The sequence below is a fragment of the Pelophylax lessonae genome (genome assembly GCF_965119305.1).
Source record: "Pelophylax lessonae genome assembly, chromosome: 3".
NCBI lineage: Eukaryota > Metazoa > Chordata > Amphibia > Anura > Ranidae > Pelophylax > Pelophylax lessonae.
In genome coordinates, this window is record NC_138770.1 from 454,173,704 (window position 1) to 454,192,698 (window position 18,995).

At 40.6% G+C, this 18,995-nt stretch overlaps 1 protein-coding gene across 7 annotated transcripts in view; it reads left to right on the forward strand.

The window, feature by feature from the left end:
* The window catches only part of SASH1 (SAM and SH3 domain containing 1), a 1,308,454-nt gene that overhangs the window by 1,155,228 nt on the left and 134,231 nt on the right, over positions 1 to 18,995 (forward strand). For 5 of the 7 annotated variants that reach the window (XM_082250123.1, XM_082250126.1, XM_082250128.1 and 2 more), the window contains exons 7-8: positions 8,161 to 8,273; positions 15,784 to 15,885. In XM_082250123.1, coding sequence (XP_082106249.1) covers positions 8,161 to 8,273; positions 15,784 to 15,885 — 215 coding nt within the window. The remainder of the gene's footprint in view (positions 1 to 8,160; positions 8,274 to 15,783; positions 15,886 to 18,995) is intronic. The other 2 variants (XM_082250124.1, XM_082250129.1) reach the window with 1 other exon arrangement.

Here is an 18,995-nt window from a genome sequence, read left to right on the forward strand (position 1 = left end):
TTCGCTAAAAAGGATTTTTACCAATACAGGTTTAGTAACCTAACTTAACTGTAATGAAGCCCCACATCGTGCAGTCAGCCAGATCCTTCTATAATGCAGGGATGCTGGTCCTCTTCTTGGCAATATACTTCTGGCGCTGAATTGGTCAATAACTTCAGGTCCCGAAGCTGAATTCAGTAGAAAAAGCTCCTGATGGGGTTTTCCCCCCTCCTCCTCTGTTTTAAGTTCAATTGCTTCCACTGCATGTAACACCAATCCATGAATGGGCGAGACTCTGTAGAATGACAGAATTCTCTCTCCCCCATTTAGAGATTGGGCTTCATTCAGTGAAAGCAATGAAAAAACATTCCTCAATAGAGAAGGAGCAGGTCCCCATCAAGAGCTTTTTCTAATGAATTCAGCCAAGAGGCCTGAAGCTTTTAATCCCTGCAGTGCTGGAATTTCAGAGGCAGGAAGACGACCAGCATCCCTGCAATGAAGAATTCTCCAGCATCCAGCTGCCTGCACAATGTGGAACCGCTTCATTATAGGTAATTTAGGTAACTAAAGCGCTGAATTCACAACTAATAAATTCAAAAGAGCAAAAAGGATCTACCAGTTTTGAAAAGCCTGGAATTTTTGCCCACAATTTCAAACTGCTCTAACTCTGTCAGGTAGGTTGTATTTAAACCACTCCAGTTTAGTTTTAGGTGTATGTTTATGGTTATTGTCCTGCAATTTGAAAGTTTTATCAGACATAGAACATTTTTTCCCACATTTGCTTTTCAACAAATTCAAAATAGAATTTAATATTTGCTATATTTATCATTTTTATCTCTTCCATAAAACCTATTCTTGTGGAGTGTCTGTGTTATAGATGTTCTCATGGACAGTTTCTTCTATCTCACTGGTCAATCTTTGCAGCTGTTTCAGAGCAACCTATGCTCTCTTTGTAGGTGTAGGATTATATATTTTGACATTTAAAGTGGTTTTAAAAACAAAATTCTAATATGTTGCAGCTTACCAATCTTTGACTGTTTTTAGATTTTTTGATTTTTTTTAAGCTTTTTTTTTTCACCTGGTGATCCAGCCAGTAATACACCTACTGTATTGGAGTGCCTCAGTGTTAAATGGTTTGACTCAACCCTGTAGACTGCTACATCTGCAGGAGGGCTGGTTCTGTTGAAAAGGAACAGACTTCTCTTGGCATTCCTTCCCAGGGGCCAAGTCACACATATATTGCTCCAAGCCCTCACCAATACAAACCTAGTCTGGAAACTTTGCGCCTAATTAATCATTAAATGAGAAGTCTTGGACTCTGCTTATTGTGATTACATTCTCCGGTTTACTGAAATAGTCCTCATATCCACATCGGGGGGAGGCTTCTCCCTGGGACGCTCCTGATATAGGGTAAGGGTTGGCCTTAGATTGTTCCCAGTGGGGAGACCAACCCTAGTCCCAGAAGGGAACCCTATACTTCAACTAGCCGGGTGACCGGAAATTTCCTGGATGACAAATACACAAGTGTATCTTGTATTGATTAGTTCTGATTAGTTATGATGTACTGGATATAATCTATTTGGCCCACTATTGTTAATGTATAACCAACATATTGACATGTGTATCCCTTTCTGTAGTTTGTTATATTTTTTTTTTGTGAAAATAAAAATTTGAAATAAAAAAAAAAAAAAAGAAAATGAACAGACTTATTGACCAGTTCACCAGATGAACACAAACAAAGTAAAACCTAAAAAAGACAACTAATGCAGCCACAAAATGTAAGAAATGGTAAGCTGCAATATAACATTTGCTTTTGGGTTTAATACTGCTTTAAAGCCCAATTCTGGTTTCAAAGCTGAACCCTTGACTCTAAAAGACTTCTATCCCCATGAAGCCCCCTCATTGCCCCTTCACCAGCTCTATGTGAAGCTTATATTATTTGGGGTTTTTATGGCTTCTGGCCGCTCGTGTGATATACAGGGTCCTCTCTCTTTTTGCATCTACCTCTGGCAATGGGCAGTTCTAAGTGATTCAGACTGCACAGCAGTGTTATTTCTCAGTCATTCAGATCAAGTGACTCTGGGTGACATTCAACTTAGGACATTTTGTGATGAATTGATACTGAAGGAAGTCAGGGAAGCTCAAGATCAAAGGTAAGAATTAGCACTTGAACTACTTGGGAAAAATAACAAAAAACTTCCAGGTACACAATGAAAAGCTTGCCCAGAGTTGGGCTTTTATTGTACACAGTCTTGTCTATATTTTCTTTGCACACATTCCTGGAAACAAGGCTCATCGATAGTGGGTGCTGTATTGACTAACAGCTGGTTACTGGAAATATCTCAGATAAATGTGCATGTTCACCAGCACACCAAGGATCCTCAAATGTCGCCCAAAAGGTTTTTATTGTAGAAAGATCACATCACAAGGGTATATGCAATGTTTCGGAGCCTTGTGCCTGACAAAGGGGTCCTGCGAGGCTCCGAAATGTTGCTTTCTTTCTGCAATAAAAACCTTTTGGGCGACATTTGAGGATCCTTGGTATGCTGGCGAATATGTGCATTTAATTGTACACAGGTGAACTCCCACCCACAGGGGACAGTGGAAAAGTGATGAGAGCAGTTACAGGCATAACCCCTGACACCATTTTGGAGATTGGGAATGTGTGTTTGAAGGAACATTGCTGTAAACACCTTCAGCTTTGTTGAAATGTAACAAAGGTTGTAAAGAGGACATTGAAATAAAAATCTGAAAGTTTTTTTTTTTATTTTTTTTAATTTTGTGCCCTACTTTACAGATGCATTTCCCCATTTAACACAGTCTCTAAGGCCTTGTTCATGCCATACCTGCAGAAAAACTGATGGAAATTGACACACTTGCAGAGACACGAGTATACATCCGTTTTCATGCAGGTCTCATTGTATATTGGTGTTGCTGTGTAAACAGGGCATGGTAGTGAACAATTGTTTTCTTTGAGCCCTTACGGAAAACGTGCAGATAAACTGATGTCTTTACACATTGTGTGAATGAGGCCTAAATGTTTGATGTAAAAAGTCGTAGAGTTGAAGTGCAGGGTTAAACTCCATTGGTAATGTTCAGGGTAACATGAGTTATCGGTAGCCCCTGTCATTTTCTCTTTTTACACTTACCAGCTCAGCTTGACAACATAACCTAATGCTGGCATTGACTTTTACATTTTTGTGGGTATGCTCAGGGATCATAGATACAGCTAACCAAAAGTTTCACAGAATGTAAAGGGAACTACTGACAAGTAATTTTAAAGCCAAACTACACTGCATCTGAGCATCACAAACTAAAAACACGATTTAATAGATTTTTTTTCAGTTTCAATATGTTTATAGGTTTTCATTGACAATAACGATTCTGGGCAATACACAATTTCCGCCATATATCAACCATAGAAAAAGTTTGTGTGGTTATTCAAACAAGAAAGATCTCAAACAGTATCGGTCAAGCCTTATAATTTACAAAGAGGCTACTAATACAAAGATAACTCATTATGGCGAATCCTTGGCATAAGATTATTTGGAATAATGGAGTTCAGAATTAGCCTTCTGCTTATGGAAAATAAGGTTCCCTTCTCCAAGGAGAAGAGGACGTTCTATTTTTGTTACTGGAATTACGTATGCATAATATTTCAAACACTCAAATGAAAACAGAAAGAGGAAGAAGAGGGAGAGAGGGCGAAGGGGGGGGGGGGGACCCCGAGTTCTGGCGTGCGTCACCCAAAGGTATACTAGTCAGGTATAGTTCGGGGATCATTAGTCAAGTATTCAATCAATGGACCCTGGACTTTTTTAAACTCTTTCATTTTGGATCTATTGATTTTTAATATTCAAAGCAAGCTCGCCTATCCATTCATGTCTCTATGCTTTTTTTGCTGCAAAATCACTTTGAATGACACCCTTCTAGCATTTCTGGCCACTGCCATCTTAAGTAAGGGCAGATTAATTTACTTCCCGGAATCTGGAAGCCATCTGCCCTTAACTCAGGCAGGTCGGTATGCTTAGCGGTGAAAGCTACTCCTTCCCTCCTAAAGACTACTGGGATATATGACATAATTTGCCTAGGCACGGAAACCAGGACGTAATTGAAGAAATGTTCAAAAAAAAGTTTATAACAAGTAAAAATGTTATACTTTCCTATCTGTTTACTAATACTAGTAACTTAAGGATTAAAAATAGTCAATGTTTACTGAGAGAGTGAAGTTCCACTTTAAGGCTCCATTCACACCTGGGCGTTTTCAGCTCCAAAAACGCTCAAAAGAAACGCTTCCAAAACGCCCAACAAGTAAAACCCCATTCATTTAAATGGCCCCTGTTCACATCTGAGCGTTTTGCAAAACGCCTGTAACTGAAAAAAGTACATGAGCCTCTTTTTGGGCTGATTACCAGCGTTTTTGATAGATGTCAATGAAAAACGCCTGAAAAAATCGCGGTAAAATCGCGGTAAAAATCGCGGTAAAAAACGCTACGCTCAAGTGTGAATGCAGCCTAATAGGTGAATAGGACAGTTTTTGTTATGATGGGTGGAGGAAGATGTTTTGCCAAATCTATGGATGTGTCAGGGAAATGATTTTAGTCAATTTGTTTCTCAAACATTTTCTTTAGAGATTTATTTATTTTTTTTAAAATTACAAAACCAGACCTACGTTTACTTTTTTATTTGACGATACAATAAAATACCTGGGTAGAAACGTATAGATTTAAGGAAATCCTGAACCGAGAGAAGTCTAAGGGCTGCCATTGTTGACTTTCAAAATGCTAGTTGCCTGCCTGTCTCTGGCTTCAACACTTTATAAACCAGTGAGCGAGAAAGAACTGTTTTGCATTTCTGCTAAAATAACCGTAAAGCAATTTGATCAGAATCAAAGCCATGCAATTAGCATATTCACAAGAAGATGCCTCCAATGGCAGCCCCCACAGGTTTCCCTAAAGAAGCTTAAAGTGGAGTTCCACCCGTTTTGGTGTTTGTTAAAAGTCAGCAGCTACAAAAAAGTGTAGCTGCTGACTTTTAATAAACACACACTCACCTATCCCATGGTCCAGCGATGCTGCCAGAGGGAGCCTCCGTTCTCTCCCTCGCGGTGGCGGCATCTCTAGTTTGGGCACCTGGCTGTGAAAACTTGCGGCTTCACAGCCAGGTGTGCACTGCGCATGCACATGCGCAAGTTGAGCTGCACGTCCTGAGTGTACGGGTAATCTTCTGGGACCTGTGATGTGTCCCAGAAGATTGCAGGGAGAGAGGGGGAGAGGAGAATTTCCGCTTGAGCCACCTAGGCAGCCCAAGCGGGATTTGGAGAAGGGTCCTGTCAAATCTAGGTACCTGCTCCCCCCCCCCCCCCCCAAAAAAAAAAAACACGCCAAATGTGGCATGTCGGAGTCAGGAGGCCTTAAAGCGGAAGTTCCACTTTTAACTCCACTCTTTAACCTAAAAGATGTCCGTAAGATTAACCATGTATACCTTTTTTGTTTTGTTGCTGACGCAAATATTACAGAATGCAGACTTAACTACATGTCTAGGTAGCAAATTATTCATGGTTCTCATGAAGGCATATGCATGGGGTAAATGCTTTGCTTTAGGCTAGTTGTATCATGACAGAGAAGCTCTCTTTATAACTTCTGATATGTGAGATTATTCTGAAATTTAGACAAGTTTGGTGATGTAGTTCTGAAAGCCATTACAGATGGGGGGAGAATGAAACAATGCAGCTTTTTATTCTGAACAGTGTCCCAGAAGGCCCTCTGAGTACAATCCTGTGCATCTACACAAAGAAATAATGTCTTATTGACTTGCTCGAGAAGTTCCTTCAAAACTTCCACTTACAAGCTGAATTTTTCTCTTTTTTTCCAATGTTAGCAGTAGAATTGCATCCTATACTGTGATATGCTTCCATTTCCTGGCTTCACTAGAATGTTTGAATATCTCTTCCAGCAGATAGGCCTTCAGCTAAAATATCAATAAAAATGCATAATAAAAAGAAAGAAAGGCGGAAGCGTCACCTAATTACAGTTTTTAAATAATTTTGTTTATTTGCAAGTGGCCTGTAGAAGGAGCCAGAGGCTCCACGCTCGTAGCCTGTCATTCTTCCAATCTTCCTCTACTTCCGGTGGCCTCACATCTGCCCATGTGTTCCACACTGGTTGGCGTGGACTTCCTGGTTTGAGCTAGGTGTCCTAGCCTCAACACTATCCACAGCTGTCGGGTTTCTGGTTGGTGGAGCCTACATGACAAAGAGGAGCAGCTGATAGTGTATACGATAAATGTTCTTACATTCCAGATTTTGTGAGTGTTTTAACCCCTTGCAAATGAACCAACTTATTTTAATACTGCACTTAGGTGGCGCTTTCCCCTTACTTTATTTTAATTCCCTTTACACAGAGCTGGCCAAACTCTGAGTATAGCAGTTGACAGTGCACTATTCAACATTTACTACTGTTTATGGACTTAGGAACTTTGCAGACTTTTTGGATTACTTTCTTACCCCAAGTGCCCCTATTAGTGCTTTTACTTGCATGCTGGACATCTTTATTACTAAAAATACATAATATAATGCCATCTAATATTGCTGCTAATGCTGCCCATGAATGATTTGTCAGAATATACTGATCAGCTGCTGCAGACACTGATCGGCACAGTTTCTCAATCATTCCCTTTACCCAGAAGTCGATCTATCTACTGACTTCTGACGAACAGGAAAGTCTTCAGATGATTTGATTCATCTATAGCCAACTTAATGTCAACATTAATAACTATAAAGGCTGTTTAGGTAGAAGTACATTTTTTTAACTAGCAGCATGGAAGCACACTGATAATTTCACCTGGTATTGTTTTCAACAATATAAAACATAAAAAATGAAGCTGCTCATATTTAATAAAAGGGGTGCAAGCCCTTTGTTAATTAGGAGTAATAAGTTCTCTGTTATGCCGTGTCTATCAGAGACACAGCACAGAGAACAGGAGAGCTGCAGCTGCATGCTCTGATCTCCCTGCCTGTCCTCTCCCTCCACTCAGCTTAGAGCTAGAGGGAGGAGGGGGGTCATTAACCCTGCAGGCTCTGCTCATGTAGTATAATCCCTGCACAGGCAGAGAGTGATGTGATATCTGCTGATGGCTCACATCCCAAACAACAGGTCACACCTGGCGGTGATCTGCTGAAGTTTTGTAGATTAAAAACTGCCACATTCCCTATTTTAAAAAGGTTTAGACACTGTGCCAGTTTCTGTTTCACTTTAAAATAGTAACCGATGCAGGTGATGCAGACAGACACGATAAGTTCACTTTTTGTACATGTGACCTGTTCCACCCATATTTTAGGGTGGAAAATGTCATATGTTCCATCTCTTGTCCTCCTCTCCCCTTGATCCCCTGCTCCCTGTGACAGCAAGTAGGGGTTCTACTCCCTGCACCCGCTGTCACTTTTCAAGAACAGCGCGGCTGTGCGATTCCCTCCGCCTACACAGCCACATCATTTATTCACAATGCAAATGATGGACTTGACATTTTAATGGGCTGTGGGGGTGCAGAAAGCAAATACAGAAGTATGATCTGATCTACCGATGGCGTGTGCAATGCTTTCCAGGCGCCTGCAGGAAAAAATAATAATTACACATATTTTTTTTCCTGTAAAAATATTTGCATTTATTATTTTTTCTGTAAAGGTGGACTAAGCCTTTAATGTGGTGAATGCCACTCCTGACAGTTTTCTGCACCATTATAAATCGATTAGGAATGTTGAAAATGTGTGCTGCTGCTCAATACTTTTAAATGGCTCTTCAGTTTCTAAAGAGGGGCCAACCCAACTGGATTGCTGCTGCATCCTCTCAGTATCAGTAGCTATATTGTTTATAGGAGTGTTTTCACATGATGGGCATTCAATTAAAGCTACTTGTTCCAATGTACAATGTAAAGCTGTATTTACTGGTCATGTCAGGAGTGTGTTGCAATTATACTATTAATGAGTGTTACTGTATTACTGGATTCGATGGTCACTATGAGCAGTAACTACTCTTTTTTGTTAATATTTTCTTTGTTTTTTTTCTGTTATTTTTATGCAGCATTACGCATATTCCAGTACAAACTAGAATGTTGCCTTTTTGTTTTGCAGCAAATGTAATCCATATTGCATGTGTTTTTTTCCTCTACTTCTTTTATGTACAGGGGAGGATGTTGGTTATTTGGCTAGTGAGATCACAATGAGTGATGAAGAGCGAATTCAGCTGATGATGATGGTAAAGGAAAAGATGATCACCATTGAGGAAGCACTTGCAAGGGTAGGATTTTATTCAGTTAACCAGATATTCACATTGGTTCCAATTTTTTGCTGATGTCAGTAAAATAAAGTGTAACCTGTTTGGTTTACTTTGCAACTATATTATCTGACTTTTCTGCTAAAAAAGCATATAGTAGAGTGCAAAAATACACCTTCTGCAGGCTCATATTTTACCTATTCAGTCGGTTGAGATGTTTACCTGTCACTACCTATAGATTTGACATATATTACCTGTACCTGCCTCTGAAATCAAGTTTTAAACTGTTTATATGTATCTGAAATCTTTAAAGAAAAACATGTTTGACTCTTTAGCTGCTTGAAAACTTTTCTTTTTGCAGCCATGCTGTCTGAGGCTCACCATACTTTAAGGGGTATATTCATAAATCCGTGAATCTGACATTCACCAAACATTCAGATAACACCTCCCGGTGCATGTGTTTTCAATGACAGTGTTTGATTCACCACTAGTGAATGTTTTGTGTTAAATGCTGCTTTATAAATCTACCCCTAGATGATGTGCAAACTTTGGCTGATGTTTATGTGACGTGTTTTGCAATACATGGGTGTGACCAAAACAGATAGATCTGACTTATTTAATTGGTACTTGAATATGACCATAACTGAAACAGCCAGCTGTTCCAGGAGTGAGCCATATACTTTAGTCACAGGCAAACCACAACTATTCTCCTGGCTGTGTTAATATGCAGTCATGTTTCACTGTCTATTGATTGCCAGCTGGACTTGCTATACAAGCATCTACAGAATGATTATTTGCTAATGAGGATTAATTGATCTTAATATCTTCCTTGGGCAATAGTATGTACCCTAGGCTGTATACTGCACACTCCCTCACATGTCACATTTCTGGGGAGAGACAAAAGAAGGACAAAGAGTACATGTGGAACAAATGTTTTCTGTATAGAGAAGGATTTGCTGCACACGTGGAGCCTGGAAATATGAATATTTGAAAAAAAGACTTGGGAAAGCACTTAGGGCTGCATTCTTTTTTTTTTTTTTAGATGTCTGTTTTATTCAGGCTACATGTGTTCAGCAAATATATTTCAGCATGGAGAACAAATGCAGCTGTCCTTTATTTTGCTAAACTCTTAATAAAAATCTATTGAACTTGAAAAAAAAATGCAGCTGTCCTACGGTAGTATACTTTTTATACTTTTAACAAAAATGTGATGGAAGAGGGGCTAAACAGAACAAGCATATCTTAAATCTCCCTCTAGTATCCTTTAGGTAGGAACATTTACAGGACATTTTAAGTTGTGGTTAGTGATCTTTGAAAATGATCCTCTAAATCATTCAGATAATAGAACTGTCCCATAGGACATTTTAAAGAAAAATCTTGTACCATTCCTACTTTAATGCCCAGTATAATGATTATACAGGTTCTCTTTGATCTTCCTTTGGCATTGAGCAGATTCTAAATGCTGAAGAGCAACCCCCTGGAATGACTTGTCGCTGCTCTCTGAAGCAATCTGCTATGAGTACTGGGCAGGAGCTGAGCCTTCATACCCTGGCTTATTGAAGTGGGTTGAGTAAGGCTGAATGGCATTCAGCCCAGAAAAGCACTTAGTGCATTGCTGGATTGGTGAGTCCATGGAGGACATGTCTGGGAACCCGCATTTTTATTTTACTGTACTAACAGGATCCACTTTTTTGGTTTATTGCCCAAGCTGGAGTTGGGTTTTAGAGTTAACCTGTCTTTAAACTCTATTTAAACTTAAAGTGCTTCATAGGACCTGGGAAGACAAGCTACCTGCTAATTAGTTCTTATCCTGAAAAGCCTATTCTGCATGCCATCCGACAATATTTTCACATTGCTATGGAAAGCCTCTTCCCTTTGACCTGAAATATAAGCCTCATCCACCTTTTGGCCCTCTGTAAAGTGAAATTGCATTGTCAACCAGCAAGATCCCCTGGGAGCCTATTAGTCTTTATGCCTTAAAGCCAGCCATAGACTGAGTAATTTTTTTTCCTGCAACCACATGTTGCATTAAAGAGTATCGCTTGATTCTCCCATCAACACAGTGTTGACAGGGGAGTCCCTCCTACGGAGCCATTGTGTTCTCCCAGCGGGGGGGGGGGGGGAGGGAGGAGAACACAGTGATGATTACTAGCGGCTATAACAGCCACTTGCAGTATTCGCATGTAAAATCTGGCAGGCTGGTTGTACATTCAGCCGGCCCATACATGGTTTGTCTATGGCCGGTTTTAGTCAAAAAGTTCACATTTCTGTAGCAAAGTGAAAGTAATTTAAGTAAGACATTGACATAGAAAACACACTCTTTATCATGTAGTCTACAGTATGTCTGCCACAGTCTTGATTATCAACCATTCATTAAAAAAAAAAAAAAAAATTCATTAAAATGTACAGTATATATTTGTATTTGTTTTAAATAATATTGATTTCTACTGTATGCAGCATTATTTATGAATTCTATCTATATTAATAAAAGCCAAGTGTCCCTGCGTCCGTCCCTATGTCCGTGAAACTGCGCTACTGCGCATGTGCCGCATGAACAGGGACGCAGAGAACACCGTCCGGCGCTGGGTGGGCGTGCATATGAGCGGATCCCCGCCCACCTTTCAACATCCGCCTCAGTACTGTATTGGCTGTGGAAGGAAACCTACGTGGGTGGCAGAGAAGACCGCTGCTCTGGTACGGAGAAGACCGCGGCTTCTGTGTCCATCTGACAGGTCAGATGTCCTGTCAGGGTGTCCTGTATCGAGAAGATCGCGGCTCCTGTCCGATAATACCTCACGTTGAACATTTCATCTGACAGGGGCTCCGGTATGGAGAAGACAGCGCGGCTCCTGTCTGGTTATTCATCTCTTTAAAAAATCCATCTGACGGACTGGGCATGCGCGGTAAATGACGTCACTCCAGCTGACTGCTCAGCTCAGCTGGGGTTGACGTCATTACGTGTGCATAGTCCCTCAGATGCATTTTTGGGCGGGAAGAACAGCTGACTGAGAAGAGGCGGGGAGGCAATATCCGACAGGACAGCGGCCAAATTCATTAAAAGCAGCTGCTATGTATAGTAAATAATAATCATAATAAAAAGTAAAAAATAAGAAATTAATTAAAGAAAATATTATATATATATATATATATATATTATATCAATTCCCCTGTACCATGCGCGCAGCCCCGCATTCCCCTGTACCATGCGCGCAGCCCCGCATTCCCCTGTACCGTGCGCGCAGCCCCTCATTCCCCTGTACCAAGCACGCAGCCCCGCATTTCCCTGTACCATGCGCGCAGCCCCGCATTTCCCTGTACCATGCGCGCAGCCCCGCATTTCCCTGTACCATGCGCGCAGCCCCGCATTCCCCTGTACCATGCGCGCAGCCCCACATTCCCCTGTACCATGCGCGCAGCCCCGCATTCTCCTCTACCATGCCCGCAGCCCCGCATTTTCCTCTACCATGCCCGCAGCCCCCGCATTCTCCTCTACCATGCCAGCAGCCCCGCATTCCCCTGTACCATGAACGCAGCCCCGCATTCCCCTCTACCATGTCCGCAGCCCCGCATTCCCCTCTACCATGTCCGCAGCCCCGCATTTCCCTGTACCATGTCCGCAGCCCCGCATTCCCCTGTACCATGTCCGCAGCCCCGCATTCCCCTGTACCATGTCCGCAGCCCCGCATTCCCCTGTACCATGTCCGCAGCCCCGCATTCCCCTGTACCATGTCCTACATACACCCCAGTCGGGCGGCCGGCCAAAACTCTTGAAGAGGCGGGTGTGCGCGGGTACGCGGCGGGTACACGCTCACACGCAAGAGCCGCTCGGTCAGCTCTGCAACAGGGACGCTATGTGCAGAGCTGGCTATGTCATGCGGCTCTCACGTTGTTAGAAAAAAAAGAGATAAGCGAGAGCCGCTCAGTCAGCCATATGTTCTAGCGCCCGTTAATTTAACAGGCTTAATGTTTAGTACTATATAAAGTGGTTCAGCGTGCAAAAAGACTAAATAAAATCAGACTGGCATGCAGTCTACAAATAAAATAAAAATCTTGTGTTCAATAAAACAAAGCATGAAAAATGATGTGTGAAAAATATTGCCAGGAAAAAAAATGTTTTTTAATTTTGCGGACATTTATTTTAAAATGTATATGGATTTTAAATCCAAAGTTAAAGTTATGTTTTCATATTCTGTATCATTACTATAAAAAAAGGTAAATGCACGCTGCTTTTCACTCTTTTGAGATTGGATGATTGATTAATAAAGATATAAAAAAAGAGCCTGTATCCCACCCAATGCTGTGGTTTTGGAGTAATAAGGATTCTCTGAGTATACATGTGATTTCTTTTTACCAAAAATTCGTTAAGGAAGACTGCAGTGAGAGAATATACAGGCTGCCATTGCAGACCTCTCTTTCTAAAAATGATATATTCCTGGCTGTTATGCAATTTCCAGTGTGTTCCTTTTTGATGCACAGTCCGGGTCCATGTATGCAAATCAGGCATTCTGACTTTCTAATCTGCACTGGTTGCATGTCAGTGACCTGGTGGGTAATGTAACCAGAGACAGTCAAGCATCTAGTAACATTAGGAGGTCAGGATTGACAGCCTTTATATTTCTCTTAGTGTTTTCCTTAAAAGTGGAAGTTTAGGCTAAATCTATGCTTAAAGCAGCTCCACCCCCCTCCAAACTCTTTCTCTAACTATCCTGTAGAAAGAGAGATGCTTATACCTACCTATTCTAAGGGTGTTCTGGTCTAGTCATGTGATCTCCTACCAGTGGCCGGCTTCAGGGAAGAGGAGGGACAACTGATAATGCATGTCCCATGGAAAACCTATGGGTGATGTTACCACCCAGGCATTCCATCAGTTGTCACCACTCTCTCCTCTCCCCTGAAGCTGGCAGATGACATGACCGGATCGGTGTACCCTAAGAATAGGTAAGTAGAAGCGTCTTCCTTCTACAGAGTAGTTAGAAGGGGAGGTGGGGGTGGGGGAAGGGGGTTGTTGGAGCAGTTTTAGATTCAGCCTGGAATTCCACTTTAAATGTTTTCAGAACAGCTACAGGTCGTTGCTGAAAAAGACCCTGTCGCTAGACCAATCATTTCAACAAACCTCTGCAATAGATTATATGTGCATTTAAAATATTTTGTCAATGTTTTTACCTTTAAAAGCCTGACTTGTGTAGATATCCAAAAGGCCCGAGACTGCTGCTGAGCGCCGCTCCCTTGGATAGGATATCGGTAGCTTCAGCAGACTCAGATCTCTATAGAGAGTGAACCTCTATAGCAGGGATCCTCAAACTATGGCCCTCCAGCTGTTGCGAAACTACACATCCCATGAGGCATTGTAAAACTGACATTCACAGATATGACTAGCCATGATGGGAATTGTAGTTCGTGAACAACTGGAGGGCCATAGTTTGAAGACCCCTGCTCTATAGTATTCCCCGTTACGCCTCCCCTTTGCAGCTACATAAAAGGCAATGTAGGGGGTAAAGGATTTAACAGTGGAGCTGGACAAGCCCAGAGAGTAATTAAACACTTCCAGAAAAGAAGAGGGCTGTAATGTGCAAGGAGGGAGGGGACTGGCTGGAGGATTGACTTTCCTACTTTCCTGAAGTAGTCAAATTTTATAGCAAGTTGCAAAACACATTGCAAGTGAATAAAAAAAAAATTATGAAAAGGAAAAACACTGCAAGTAAGCATTTATACTACTTGATTTTTCTTTGCTTTTACTTCCAATTTCTTTAAACTGGCAACAGGGTCTTTTTAATTTTATTCCCCTAGGTTTTTTTTAAATAATCAAATTTCTGGTTTATGTAATTCAGTTAAAGTCATACTTCCATTTCTTAAATTTTTTGATTACTAATATACAGGTATGGTTGGTTTATCAGTTTTAATATGAAAGGAGAAGTATAGTTAAAGCTTTTTTGGCCATACTTCTCCTATGGATCACAGGAGAACGGTTTGTTCTGCACTCCTGTGACCCGTTTTCAGCCAATAGCGGCTAAAGTCTGCTGTCGGCTGACATCACAGAGCCGTTCAGGCTCTGAAAAAATCCTGACCATATGGTCGAGATCCACCAAGATGGCTGGACCAACCTCTGGCTCTGCCTCATAAGCCCCTGGGAGACTGAGCCAGCAACCCTCGCCCCCTTCCACAGCCCAGTGCGGAAGTAAATGCTGGAGGGGCATAGCAGAGAGCCGGTGCCTGACAGTCATGGCTCTCTGCTTCCTAAAAGCTGAGAACTGAATGATTAGTGGTCTTTGATCACTCATTTCTCAGGCTTAGAAGTGGTGGGGGACAGATGCAGCATCCACGTAGTTGAGTACAGTATTATTATTTTTTTTCTTCTTCCCTAAAATCCATTCTTCTCTTTTAAAACAGTTTTATGTGTTTCACCTTTGAATCATTTGTACAATTTGTAGAAATGTCTGTAAATGCAGTATATTTTTATATACAATAGACCCTTTCTGCATTTTGTTACAATGATTGGTTTAGTGTAAAGATTTTTATGTGGTAATATTTTACCTTTTCATGATATGATTGCACAATTTCTGTACAATCTTCACTTTGCTCAATTTTTTGACAATCAGGCAGGCCCTTACATACATCTGTGCGTGTTTAATAAATCTAAAGCTGGCCACACACTACAATATGGTGTACGCTTCTTTGAATTTACCAACGACTCTGTAGTCCGAAGACCTATCTGGTTGAATGTTATTATTACAATGGATTTAGGTCTCGCCAGCAGTTTGTGCAGCACTTTACAAAATAAAGGGAGAAAGTACAGGCATAATACAATTTACGATATACATTTAATAGATTATTTCGGTAAGTAAGTTATTTCCCTGATTTTAATGTAAGATTGGCCATCTTTCTTCTCTACTCTGCATTAAATTAAAAAGAGATTGGTGAAGACATATATTTATACTGCATGGCCCAGATAACTAAAATATAGAGCGACATGAGCTACCAATAGACAGAATAGTGGGGTATTTAAAATTATTTGCAAATATGAGGCATAAAGGGCTTGCAGACTTTTAGGATATGTCTTTGAGCACAAAAGACATACAAGGTTATATATATATATTTTTTGTCTAAAAGCTTGTTTTACCTCTAAGATATGTCTGCTTAGGGTACGCTGAAATCTGTGGGAGCTCATAAGCATCTTGTTTATCATCTAATCCTCTCACCATAGGAATTGAGTATCACCTCATAGGTTTGTTTGCTCTTTGGCAGCCAGTAAAATTGTTTTTCAGTAGGTGATCTCCTGCATATTCTTACAATAACTATGACTGTAGGCATTTTGCTTATAAATGCATGGCAAACTCTTGTAAGTTTAATATCCCTTTCTATTAAAATGCTATTTGTACATATATGTTCCTTCCATGGCTGCCTCCTGCTTCTTAACAGTACACCTTAACCTTGCTATGTTTGGCTATGAAAAGGAAGACACATTCTTCCAAACAACAGTTTGCCTGTTGTGCCATTGCTGTGATGCAGTACTATGTTATTTTCTTCCTCTTTTCAGCTGAAGGAATATGAATCACAGAATAGGACACCAGGGTCCCAGGACTCAGCAGATTGGGCTGATGGATCATATCCAGCTTGTGATGGATCTTCCAATTGCAATGTGAGTCTCTTTTGTGTGTATTGAAACTGTTGGAAATTGTTTTATGTTATGTACGGTGAAAATTTTATTTTACCTAAAGAAAAGTATAGCCTTCATGATAAATCATAGGCTACAACTACATCCCAAGTTGTGAATACAGAGATACAGTAATACAAAATCTGCTCCACCACCAGCTTGTCTTATCCACTGTCTTAGTACGTTCTTACTTCAGATCCACCAATCCCCCTTCTTTGTTTTTCTTTTTTAAGTATAGCTAACATCAGATCTGCCTTTATGTTAAGTGCATGCACATTAACTAATATATAATATAACACTTACAAGTATTTATAACCTCCCACAGAGATCACAGTGCTTCATCTGACAATGCCTTCATCTGCTTTTCTCTCCGAAAGGATGAAGCCATGTTTGTTAAGGCACTATCAAGGGTCAGCATCTACTTCCAGTACTGGGATGCTGACTCAAATATGAACTTCATTTAAATCCTGGGGCTTGTACAATGGTTGGGTGTGTTATGTCTGACATATGTTGGCTCTTGCTCCTGCCTTGCTACAAAATTACCATAATGTTGCAGTCTGAACACTGGTGGAGGCAAAGCTAAAGAATGCTTGCAGCAGACTGCTGACATCTTCTTAGCTTAGGACAAAGTTACTTTTGTAGGGATAAAGACCTGCTTTTTATAATAAAAATATAGAAATGTGTTTATTGTGACATTTTAAGAATTTATTCATGGAGACTTGTAGAGTTACTAAAAGCTCCACTTTATAGTTCTGAGTTAAAAGTTACAAAAGTTCCCCCAACAATAACAGATTAGTGCAAACAGCCTGTATGTACTGGGGGTAGGGGGAAGGTGTTAAAAAAAGAAAAAAAAAATGAGACCATATCTCCTTCCCCGAACAACTGCAAAATCAATGAAAAAAAAAAATTGTATAATGTTAAATGAAATAAATAATCATCTAATAAAAATGTGGAATGATAATCTCTTTAAATAGCACACTCCAGTTGCGAAAGGTAATGCTCCAGAAGTACTGGTGTAGACACTACAATGGTTTACTCCACCCAAAGGGGGTTTAATTGAAGAGATATACTCAACGCAGGACAAGGAAGATCAAAGATTTAATAAAGGGTTGAATAATGGGGAGGTTTTTTTTTTTGTTAGAAAAACAAATTAATAAGAAAAAAGGTATTTTGGTGTGTTGTTTTGTTTTTTGAGCAGTGGTGATCAGTTGTCACAAAAGCTTACGCACACCATCATCTTGGGGCCTTGTGGGTATTTTTTCTTTAAAAATGCACAACTTTGCACACTGAAAGATTTTGATTGCTGAAATTCTTCTGGTTCATATTGTTTACATGTTGCAGTATTTTGGAACTTCGGAGTAGGCAATTTAGGCATTGGTTGGGGTGTTCTTAACATTGCATTTAGTCCAATCAGTCGGATCATTGTATCACAGCTGTACCCAGTGAATGTGCTCTCATTCCTTTCCACTTGAAAATGCACACTAGGTTCTCCCTTATAATTTCCTTAACAAAAAAATATGCTTAAAAAGGTTAAAAAGTTGTGTATACAGATCTTGTCTAAATATATTTTCATTTACTAAGCAAATCCGGTTCAAAATTGTCTTAAAAAAACGATTTGTATGACCATGCTTAAACTTGGTATTTTAATGTGACATTACCTTGGAACTTGCAACCTAATATATTACTGTGGTTTTGAACAGCTTGCTGGCTGCAAATGTGAACAAAATAATCAGGTTGATCAATAGCTCATGGTAAATGTGCAGTTAAATGAGGAATATTGCCTACCTTATTAGACCCTTAATACTTGTTCCATGTTTGCATCATTTCGCAAAGGAGAAATCAGACAGTACTTTTCCTGAAAAATGTAATCTGGGAATAAGAGGAATGATTAGAGATGCAAGAACAATAACAAATCCTCTCCACGAGAAATTTGTTAGATTTGCTCCACAATCTGATCTGGCTTATCCACTGGTTATTACTGAATCCATTTTTTTTTTCTATCTGTATTACACTTTTTAAATAATGTATTTTCTATTTTAATTTAATATTTTACTATGTAATTCCCTACCTCTATCCCAACCTTACGACACATCAGCCTGTCTGGATGGTTTATCCCTAACTGGAACGCTGTAAGTGATCAACCCCCCACCTTGTACTGCTATACCTATCATAACCCCTATAACGCATATCAGCAGATGAAAAAAGCAGACATAAACTTTTTTGGGCGGGACATGTCAACATGCATCATTTTTGTGAACTAGCAATATAAAAAATAAAAAAGGATAAATCTCTACAAATATGTTAATGTGCTCTGAATCCCATGGTTGTAAAGCGACCCTAAAAGATATGTTAACCACCTTGATCTAAATATGAGAGAAATGTTGGTGCTGATATACTTTATTGAAGAGAATGCAGGTTTTAGTTCCCTCCAGTGTTAAGGACCAGAAACCTGAAGTTCCTATTGAGTTAAAGCGGAGTTCCGGCCTCAAAATCGACATAATTGATTTTGGGCCATCCACTTGCTCTAGGTCACCTGAAGAACAAATGGATAGTTACGATTTTTTTTTTTTTTTTTTTTTTTTACACACCTTGTTATTAAAGAAAATATACTCACCTTTCTTCCACTTCCTCCCTCTGCGGCCACGGCCCGCGCCGTCACTTCCTCCTTGCATTGATTCCTGGGAGCTGAACGTCAAGGAAGGGAGGAATCAATGCGCCTGCACCGGCCCCGCACGTCAGTTCCGGTGCGGGCGCCTCATTCCCTGCTAAACAGCTTCTGGGCATGCCCGGAAGCTGTGGAGGGAGGACGCGCCCGCATCGGAAGTGACGAGCGGGCCGGTGCAGGTGTATTCTGGGAGAAGAGGACACGGAAGAGGACGCAGAAGAGGACACGCTGGCTTCAGCTGCCCACATCCGAGATGGCAGCGCCGGAGAAGAAATTTTCAAGGTAAGTATTTCTTCTAAAAGGTAAGTGCAACCCGGGACAGTACAGAGGCTATCCATTGTGTAATGTACTAGCCCTAACTGTCCCGGGGGTATTTTTAGCTAAATTTCACCCCCGAGGCCGGAACTCCGCTTTAACAGTTTTACTGTTT